We start from the raw sequence: 10,617 nt of genomic DNA on the forward strand, positions 1-10,617 counted from the left end.
GAAAGAAAGAAAGAAAGAAAGAAAGAAAGAAAGAAAGAAAGAAAGAAAGAGGAAGGAAGGAAGGAAGGAAGGAAGGAAGGAAGGAAGGAAGGAAGAAAGAGAAAGAAAGAAGGAAGGAAGGAAGGAAGGAAGGAAGGAAAGAAAGAAAAAGAGAGAGAAAGAAAAGAAAGAAAGAAAGAAAGAAAGAAAGAAAGAAAGAAAGAAAGAAAGAAAGAAAGAAAGAGGAAGGAAGGAAGGAAGGAAGGAAGGAAGGAAGGAAGGAAGGAAGAAGAGAGTAAGAGAGAAAGTCCTGGCTCCATTATAGTTACTAGCTCTTTCTTTAGCTTACGTCTTTACTCTCACATTTTACTAGAAGCAGCTAGAATAATCCAGTAGGCAGCTTTCACACTCTGCCTGCAGCCCTCCTTTGCTAGAGCCTCCAGCTCTTTGAGCATGGTTTCTATTTTCCACATCACTGCAGGGGTCAGTGTTGCTAACCCTTCTGTGGTGGCATAAAAAGAGCTGCATTTCCTCCAGCTTCCAGCATCTTCCTCACTTTCCATGAAGCCTCCCCAAGAGCGTTCTTGACTATCACTGTGCTGCCACTCACGTGGTCTTCAAGGCTCCTCTGATCTTCCAGAGCCACTGTCATCCTTTTCAGTGTCTTTTGTCGTAGCACTCCACGGGTACCGATAGCTGCATTAGGCCTCCCTTGCCATGTAACAAACCCCTCCAAACTATAGTGGCTTGAAAGAACAATGATGGTGATCCTGTCTCTCTCACGGCTCCAGCAGCTGGCTGGGCTCAGCCCCAGCTGAGGTCACACAGTGGCTAGTGCTGGAGTCATCGAAGACTCAGTTCACTATGTATTTCTGGTGTCTGGGCTGGGGAAACCCAGACAGCTGAGGCCTGGAGCAGATGGGGTCGCCTGGCATCTCTCGCTCTATGGCCCTTCCACATGTTCTCCACTGCAGGGCTGCTTCAGGGTAGATGGACTTCATGCATAGAAATCAGGGTCCCCAAGACGCGTCCCAGGGGAGCAAGAGCCAGACAGAAGCTGTGCTGCCCATGATCCAGCCTCAGAAGGCAGGTGGTTTCCCCTTTGTCATAGTTTATTCATCAGGGGCAGTCACAGAGGCCCTGCCAGTTTCAAGATTCTGGAAGAGCATGTGGGATTGAAAATATTGTTGAAGCCAGTTTTGGAAAATACAATCTGCCACAAATCCTTTCAATTATTCAAATCTTCAGAACAATTCTGTAATACTAATGTTAAAAATTTGTTTGGTTCATTAACTTTCTAGAAGCTTATGAGCTGCTGTGTTTTAGCACATTGAAAGCCTTTGGAATAATGCTTATGAATTACAGAATTGTGCGCTTTTGGTATTTTCTGCTCTTAAAAATTGGCTACTTTGGGGAACCCTGTATAATACTGGCTTGCAAAGATGTCCAGTGGGTTAGAAAAATATGCTTTGTTCTTTTTCTTTCTCTTTTGGATATCTCCCATTTGGTTCATGTTTACAATGTGCCAGCATAGGAGCTGAGCACTTTCCATACAGTATGTCTCCCTTTTATTCCTCCAAGATAATTACTGATATCACCATTTTGCGTGTGACAATACTCGGACTTAGATTTTCCCAAGTCCTCTTTTAAATTACAGTTTGCACCCTGCCACCCACCCCCAACACAGACACACAGTTCTGTGACCCCCTTATTGTGGCCTGCTGTTTCCAGTCCTCATGGCATGTATCACATTCCAACATGCGAAAGAATTTACTCATCTGTTTTATTTACTTGCTTTTATTGTCTGACACCTCTCACTAGGGCAGAAGAAGGTAGGGAACATTCTGTCTGTGTTCACGAATGTGTCTCAGTTAAATGCTGCTTGAATGCACGGCCAAGTGAACGATTGCTTGAGTGAATGGTCACTCTGGGATCTGAATCCAGATGTCTCTGACTCCAAAGTCCTTACTTTTAGCCACGATGCCCCACTGGAGCCCCAACTAGAGACAGAGACCGCTGTCAAACAGGCATAGTGACAGAAAAACCTGACTGCCTCAAACAACTCAGAAACTCAGCAAAATTAGCTGCACTTACATTACAAATTCCTTCAGATTAGTAAAATACCAAATTAATAAAATTGTTCAAGATTTTCGAGAAGTTTTGCTACTTCAGCAAAACTTTAAGCAATTTTCCGAAATTAAATCTGTTTCCAGAGAAATTTTAGTTAATAAGAACACTATTACAATTTATAGTAAAAATATATTAGAAAAAGAAGTCTTTTGGAATTTGGGGGGCATTTTTTTAAAGTAACCTTTAATAAATGTTTTTAGAGTCATATTTAAGTGGTTCTTCTCCCTCTTTCATTGTTTTTCTGAGTATCTCCCCTGTTTCAACTTAAGTTTCCACCTTAGGAGTTTTTTGTTGTTTTGTTTTTGTTTTTTAAGTAATCTCTATGCCCAGGGTGGGGCTCAAATTCTCCACCCAGAGGCCGAGAGTCACATGCCCTACCCACTGAGCCAGCAGCGCCCCCCTCCACCTTAGAAGTTCTTAGTGAAATGTTGCACTCTTGATTTCCCTGTTAAATATGTGTTTCTCTTAAGGATTCAAATATATTGTACAACTCACCCTAGGCATCGTGTTTCATAAAGTTCTTTTCTAAGGAAATAATCTCTCCACGCACCTTGGTGTTGGTGTTTTGTTCACTGTATACCATTTACAATGAGCTTAGGCATTTCCTTCAGGAAGCCTCCATATGCCACTAGCTAGCTCATGTGCTTGCTGGCCCTCGTCTTAATTTCCGGTCTCTAAAATCCTGAGGGTTGGTGCAGCCGGCACTTACGTGAAGCTGCATCAGGCCCCAGGCCTGCAGGAGTGGTAGGTTCCAGCAGCCCATCTGAAAGGCCCTTCCCAGGCCCTCGCCAGGCACTTCCCCTTCGCAGGCCACCCTGGGGTCCTCATGATGCGTTCCTCAACGGGTAGCTGTGGCCTCCAGCTCCAAGATCTGCATAGGTTTTCTCCTTGGCAGTCTGGGGCTCTGGAAGGCAGAGGGAGGGAGGCAGGCTGGGCGCTCGCAGTGGGGCCCGGGGTCTGGCTAACACCTGCCATCCCTCCCCTGTTCCCCCTGCAGTGCTCACCCGACCCAGACCTCACAGCGATGACTACAGCACCATGAAGAAGATTCCTCCCCGCAAGCCCAAGCGCAGCCCCAACACCAAGCTCAGCGGCTCCTCGGAGGAGATCGCGGGCGCGCGGCGCAGAGGCGGCCCTCAGCAGCGCGCTCCGGGGGTCCCCGCGCCCCCCGTGCCCCCTGCGCGCGTCCCACCTGAGCCCAGGCCTCCGCCCGACCCCGAGCCCGAGCCCGTCTACATCGAGATGGTGGGCCGCGCTGTCAGCCCGGAGCAGGTGGAGGCCGTGTACGAGGAGATGAAGTACTTCGCGCCCCCGGAGGTGTCTGCGTTGCCCCCTCTACTGAGCGACAGTCAGAACCCCATCTCCTGGGACGACGGCAAGGGGGGCGGCCAGGCCGCTGGGCCCTGCAAAGACGCGTGCGACATCCCGGCCCCTTTCCCCAACCTGCTCCCTCACCGTCCCCCGCTCCTGGTGTTTCCCCCGACCCCTGTCACCTGCTCACCGGCGTCTGACGAGTCGCCCTTGACGCCCCTGGAGGTGAAAAAGCTGCCCGTGCTGGAGACCAACCTCAAGTACCCGGTGCAGGCCGAAGGCTCGAGCCCCCTGTCTCCACAGCATGCCAAGAACCAAAAAGGCGACGGGGACAGGCCCACGTCCCCCGGCCCGCCTGCCGCTAGCGGGTCGCCCCCCACGCCGCCGCCCCCTCCGGCTCCCCCGGCCCCCCGGCCGCCCACACACTTCGCCTTTCCCCCGGAGCCCCTGGGGAGCGCGGGACGAGTGGCGGCGGCCAGCCCCGACGTGCCCAAAGCGCCCCAGCCGCCCAACTCTGCGCCCGCAGCGGGCCCGTGCAGCTCTTTCTCCAAGGCCCCCTACTCCCCCGGGAGGGCAGCCAGGGCCGAGCACAGGAAGGCCAGCGCCAGCCCGTCTTCCCCGGTGCCCTACAGCCCCCCGAACTGCAGAGCGCTCGGCAGCCCCCTGGACGAGCTCACCAGCCTCTTCAGCTCTGGGAGGAGCGTGCTTCGGAAGTCCGCGGCGGGGAGGAGAATCAGGGAGCCCGAAGGTAGGGGAACCAGCACTCCGGTCTGCACAGAGATGGACGTGCATCTCTGCCCCAGGGTCTGCGTGCTTGCGCACACACGGTCACACATGCACATACCGTCGGGGGCCAGTGAGTGGCCATTCAGAGCAGATGACAGCTTAAAAAGTCGTATGCAGCCAATATGGTCAGGTGGGGAAGAATTCGTAATTCCATTTCGCATGGGAAGGCTCATGATATAAAAACACATAGTACTAAAACTGAGTTCAATACGTTTTTATGGGTATTGGAGCAAGATTAAATTTGAGCTATTGTTTTCTTTCCTCTAATAATGCTCCCTTCTAACACGGAAGTGGTATTTTTGTAGCATTTTCTGGCCGATTCCCATTTGATTCAGGGTTCACCATGAATGCCTGAGTGTCCTTCTGTCTGTCCATCTCACTTCCACGCCAGGTGCCCGGGGTAAAGACCTATCCATCACTACCTTATACTTAATACTGCTCACCTTGATAGTGCTTTGGATGAATGATTTTTCTTCTGTCCATGTACCACCCAAGGAGCACGTTAACTCTGTTCTATGAATTCCGCAGCTCAGCCTAAGGGGTGACTTGCACGAACACGGCAGTCACGTGACTGAGCACACCTCGGGGCTGTTCCAGCCAGAGGCTGTTGCCTGTATAAAAAAGTCTGTATTTCATGTCCCTATAAAAGCAGAAGGTAGCTAGCAAAAGATCCTCGGAAAGAACTTTCGCTAACCACATGGTACTTCATTCAGATAAGGTAGCCTTTGTGCCAAAGGTGTCATTTGGCACAGATTCTCATAATAATCACAAATAATGTAAATCATCTTCCAAAAAAGCTTCCTACGGCTTTTATACAAAAGCAAAATATTTCCCAGTATTCTGTGTTTTGAGGAAGAATTACATTAATATAAAGCATCTTCTCTTTAAGGAAGTTGTAACAGGTCCCTTTAGTCATGACGCCATTAATATCCACCCCTCCAGGTAAATGGCAACTTTTAATATCCTCACTTTACAGACTGAGATGGGAAACTTCAAGGTGAAGAGGTTAAAGGCCTTCTTAAGTTCAAGTGGCAGGATTGGAAATAAAATGTTGACCGATGATGTAACTTTTTATGTACCTATTAACCTACTGTCTCTCCAAAAGAAAATATATAAACATGCTCCTTTCATCATTTGGTTAGGAAAATTACAAAAACTCTAGAAAATCTAGAAAGCAATCTGAATAAGTGAAAAGTAGATCAAGGTAAGAACACTGAGCAAATGAATAAATAGCCTACTTCCTATTTATTCTTCAAATACCCTAATTATTTGTTTTGCTGACAATGTCTTAAGTATAGATCCATCAATAAATGAAGTTGTCTTTGTAAGTAGAAGAATGTTTGAATTTCACAAGTCAAATAGTATATTTGAAGGAACAAAATGGAATCTACGAGAAAAGCATTAAATGAACAAATTAATATTTGCCTTTAGAACTAAAAGTTAATTAAAATATCATAAAGCTCATTTTACCGTAGTTAGGAATTGGGTGAGTTCTTCTTGACTCTATTTAGGAAAGTGAAGTGGATGGATTTCTAGACACGTAGTTAGGAATTGGGTGAGTTCTTCTTGACTCTATTTAGGAAAGTGAAGTGGATGGATTTCTAGACACGTAGTTAGGAATTGGGTGAGTTCTTCTTGACTCTATTTAGGAAAGTGAAGTGGATGGATTTCTAGACGCACCATCAGGAACTCCCTGCGCTGAGGACTCAGTGTAGTGAGAAGTACAGTGGGGCCTCCAGGCATGGTGCGTGAATTTGCGCATTATATCTCCCTGGGGTGGCATTAGCCAGTATTTGAGAACACGCATCCAAACCTCAACGACAACACTGTTAGTTCAAATCTAAAATTATAAAGTATCTATTTTTCTACTGTGGGCTTTTACAATACACTCTTCATTTGAAAACGTGGCTTGAGCCACTTATGACTTTCTCATAAATACATGAATTGGCAACTTCTGCCCCAGCACAGTAGCTGTAATAACCAAAAATTTAATAATATGAGACCAGGTCATCCCCACACACCAGATTACAGGAGTTCCAACTCCACGTTTGAGAACTGGGTCATTCTTGATGGTCCGTGATGTGGGAAATAGGTTTGCGCGTTTGCATGGCATGTTCTCATGGGATCTTACAGGTTATTCTTTTAGAATAAAAGGGGCTAAAGATAAGATGTGGAAGAAAAAAGGTCTCCATGCTGAAGCTAATCACTGGAGCTGCTCTATGATGATTAAGGTTTACACAATTTGATCCTGAAGTCAGTAATCCATTTTCTTCTGAATGAATTGAATGGCTCTTATTAATGATTTACTGTAGTCTTGGGATTTCTTCCCTTTAAAGTTTTAAATGTTCTACTTTACTCTCTTTGTATTTAAAGATATTCTTATTTTCACCTGAAATGGCTTTCTTACCAAATAATCCAGTGGGTGGCTAATTCACCCTCCAGGCACCTAAATTAATTACAGCTCATTTCTTGCATTTGTGGTCTGGGGAAATTGTTCTGCAAATTTGCAGAAGCCTTCAAAATATTCCCCTCGCTTCTTTGAAAAGTGACCTTGAGGAGATTACACTGCTCACTATTACCCTGCTATGGACATTTCCCGTTAAAATAGAAAGGGCAATGGGTTGTGCGTGGTGATGTAGGGATGAAATCCATTGGTGTGTGATTCTGCTTGGTCGCTATTCTGCAGACTGAGATATGGGATTTCACAAATATTATCTTCCCCCAAACGGTTGATTTTCTATTGACTTGTGAGCATGAGAACTGAGGCATATGAAGTCACTCAGATTCTGAGTCCAGGGTGCGTGGCGTACAGACGGGAGGATGCGGATGGCGACGATGGCAATGGGTCCGCAGCCCGAGAGGAATGATGTTGGGGGCCAGTGGCTGTGGTGCTTACTGGGCAGGTCCTGTTTTCATGACCCATTGAATTCTCTCAAGATGAGAAGCTATCTGCTACTATTATCCCCATTTCACAGACGGGAAGAATGAGGCTCAGAGAGGACCCCCCTTGCTCTCAGCGCCGTCCTCCTGTGCGAGACGTTGCATGACTTGAGCTCGATGATTGGGTCGCAGAGGAAGTTTTATCTACTCACTCGGTGGGGCCTCCGATGGCAGGAAACAGAGGACAAGGTTTTAGATGTTCGCGTTTTCTTGCCTGGGGTGTAACAAGTCGGACTCCTAGACCTGGGGTGGAGAAAACAGTTTCATACATTTAAAAATGCCAAACATGTACTTAACACGTTGGGAGTATATATACAGTTTTGGAATAGCGTGTGTGGGCCACTTGGCCCTTAACATGGAGAATGACTGAATGTTTAATTATCTATGCCTTTCTAGATGCAATTATCCCATTCATTCACAAAATGTTTTTCATCTGATATTACAATATGACTAATATTATTATGCCAATTATTTCTAGTTGCTTCGTTTCAAAAATCACGAGACCTAATTTGAATGCAAGGAGAGATTCATTGGCTTGTGTAGACCACTAGGGTGCTCCATTGCTCCAAATGGCATCCCAGAGTCCGGTCGAGTTTATCTAGAACATGAAATAAAATGAGCATGTTATTCTCCACTCATTGGAAAGACCAGGATGATAGGACTTTGACCAAAATGCAGCGCACCTCAGAAATCTGGAGAAGAGAGGAGGAGAGCCAGGCTGACTTAAGAAAAAGACTGATTTGCAGAATACTTTTACAAAAATTGTTTTATTACTTTTGATATTGCGCATCCATAGTTTATAAGATATAAATAGATAGTTTAAAATGATGTAAATAACAACAAAAAAAGCACAGCATTTCTTTGCATTTAGTAGGTGTTGATTAAATACTTATTTGATGAAAACGTACCTAAAAAAAAGCAGCTTGACATATGAATGTATTTAACAGACCCAGCCCTCGAGGCATTTTTACTTAAAGAGAATCACCTAAGCCGAATAGAAATCACTGTTCATTTCAAATACTTTATTTTATTGCCTAAATAGTCTGAGTAAGAATATTTTGAGTTTTCAATCAGTGTTCTGTAGCTGAATTTTCACAATTTAATGTTTTATCCCATAGGGCCCTTTGTTTAAAAGGGAGTTCTTTTTAAAGTTGGCCTTACAGAAAATTTCAAACATATGCAAAAGTAGAGGGAATAGATTAATGAACTCTCTCCATGGCCAGTCCTGCTGTGTGCGCAGTCTTGCCCAGCCCCCACCTTCCCCACTGGATTATTTTGAAGTGCATTCCAATGTCAAATCAACTTATGAATAAATATTTACAAATATTTTATTTAAAAAGTCCTTTAGGAAAAAATGAAAGATTTATTCTTACATCACTTTAATTAGTCCAGACCAGTGGGTCCATTTCAGCCTTCACGGATGTAAGCCTAATGCTCCTGAGAGAAACCTGCTTCTGGAAACCAGGGCATCATTCTTCATGATAGAAACTAAATAATTCTAAGGGTTAGCTTTCTTCCTAAAGAACACTGGCCTGTGAGATTGTCCACATGGACTTCGAGGTCAGCCCCTTGTACTGCCACGAAAGATCAAATAAAATTAGAAAGGGTGGATCTCTAAATATTACCCCCGAACAGAACTAAGAGTAAAAAACCAACATTCCAAAAGACATACAGTTGCTTCTGAAATCAATATTTTATGAGGTTTAGATGCTTCCATGCCAGATTAAGTAGTTACTTATTCATTGTTTAGTAACAAGAAGAATGCTTTAAAATCACTGAAATGTCATGAAATTCCTGGCAGAAGTCTGACTTGCTCGAGGGCGATGTCTGTAAGCTGCCGTTGTCTTCTTGGGTTTGAAGCGCAAGTTTGGACACCATCTTCGTTCGGTCTCTGACGCATCCTAATGAGATCACAGCAGAAACTGCTCTGCCTCCTGCAAATCTCGACCCCCCAGAATGGGCTGCAGAGCTTGGCATCCCGTAGGCTTCTTGCCTCTACGTGGGTTCTTCTAGCACTTTGTCCCGTGCGGGGCTGTTCGTCTTCCTCCCTCCCTGCACAGTTTCTCTCCATCCTGATTTATTTGGGGGGGAGGGATGAGGTGGGGGTGGCCTGAGGCATCTTGAAAATCATGAAGGGCGTGGACAGACAAGCACATAGTTTACTGATGTGCTGCCGTCTGCCTTCCTGCCTCCCGTAACAGTCTGCCTCCCATGAAAGCAAGGCATTCCTCCGCATTCTGGAACGATTTTGAGTCAACACTAAATGTCCCTTATTTTCCAAGTGAGTAAGTCCTTTGGAAAGATGAGCTTGACACCCCGGAGAAGCAAGTTCTCCATTTCTCACTAAGTGCCTAGGAGACAGGGGTGAGCTGTGTAGGTTTTCCCCGTGCCAGTGAGCCCGAGCTTTGACAGAAGGAGCGGACACCTCTCTGTGAGAAAAGGCTTTTGTCCCCCCAGTTCTTGGCCCCTCTGCAGTTACAGGCAGGCTCTGTGTTTGGGACGTGTTTGCAGGGTTTCTAATTTCCCAAGTCACACATAGCTCATCCCCACTTAGAAATAAGCTTTCAATTTTAATAAACTGATCAGTAGCCAAACTTACCCACGTTAAGAGCACAAAGCTCTTTGTCATCTATATGAATTGGACAGTTTGTTTTTAAATGTCTAATATTTGTTGGGAACGTTTGTGACCTTCTTCTCCCAATTTATAGCGCCTTCTCTTTATAAATGCTGGCGAATTCACACAGGGCAGTTGTGCAGCCGGGGGCCCGGAACGGACTTGCACTGACTTGCAGACTTACTTCCCTCACACATTCACTTTAGTGGAAGCACAGGGCTTGCTACTGGGAACCAGGAAATGGAGAAATCTGTGTTGTCCCTGCCCTCTCGCCGACCGTAGGACGCAGACGGGTCCGTCCAGTTTCAGTGAGTGGAAGTCTAGTGGAGGAGAGAGGCCTGGGGGTCATAAACCCTTTGTGGGCCCAGAATTGAGCTCCAAGTGGCCCGTGAGTCCCCAGTGCTTGGCCCGTTCTTGATTTGGTGGAGAAGTGTCAGGACTTCATCGATTGTCACAGAGTGTCCGTGGCTGGGGAGAAGCAAGGGTCCACGGCGGTGCTGTGCTCTTCACAGGGTGCTTCTCACGGGGCTGCCAGAGAGGGTGGGAGAGCCTCACTCCAGGCCTGCCTGGTGAGCAGGGCGAGTGGTGGGCGATGAGGAGAGGATGGAGTTCCCCAGATGCACCAGCGGGACAGCGGGCACGGCAGCCAGAAGAACCCGTGTGCATGGGGCCATGTGAGCCCGGGCTGCACGGCCCGTTAGCGCACAGGTGTGACGGCTGCAGAAGGGGCAGACAGAGAACAGGGGCACTACGTGCCTTGCATGGAATCAGGGCAGGACGAGCTTTCTACCTGGAAGTCCCACGACAGGGCTCTGAATGCGCTCCATTGTGTCTCTTCGTCCCCTGGGAATTCAGCA

At 46.6% G+C, this 10,617-nt stretch overlaps 1 protein-coding gene across 1 annotated transcript in view; it reads left to right on the top strand.

The window, feature by feature from the left end:
• The window catches only part of MYO16 (myosin XVI), a 434,741-nt gene that overhangs the window by 370,202 nt on the left and 53,922 nt on the right, over positions 1-10,617 (top strand). The window contains exon 31 of the mRNA XM_040624514.1: positions 3,107-4,168. Within this exon, the coding sequence (XP_040480448.1) occupies positions 3,107-4,168 (1,062 nt within the window). The remainder of the gene's footprint in view (positions 1-3,106; positions 4,169-10,617) is intronic.

Source organism: Ursus maritimus, unplaced genomic scaffold (genome assembly GCF_017311325.1).
Source record: "Ursus maritimus isolate PB19 unplaced genomic scaffold, ASM1731132v1 scaffold_10, whole genome shotgun sequence".
NCBI lineage: Eukaryota > Metazoa > Chordata > Mammalia > Carnivora > Ursidae > Ursus > Ursus maritimus.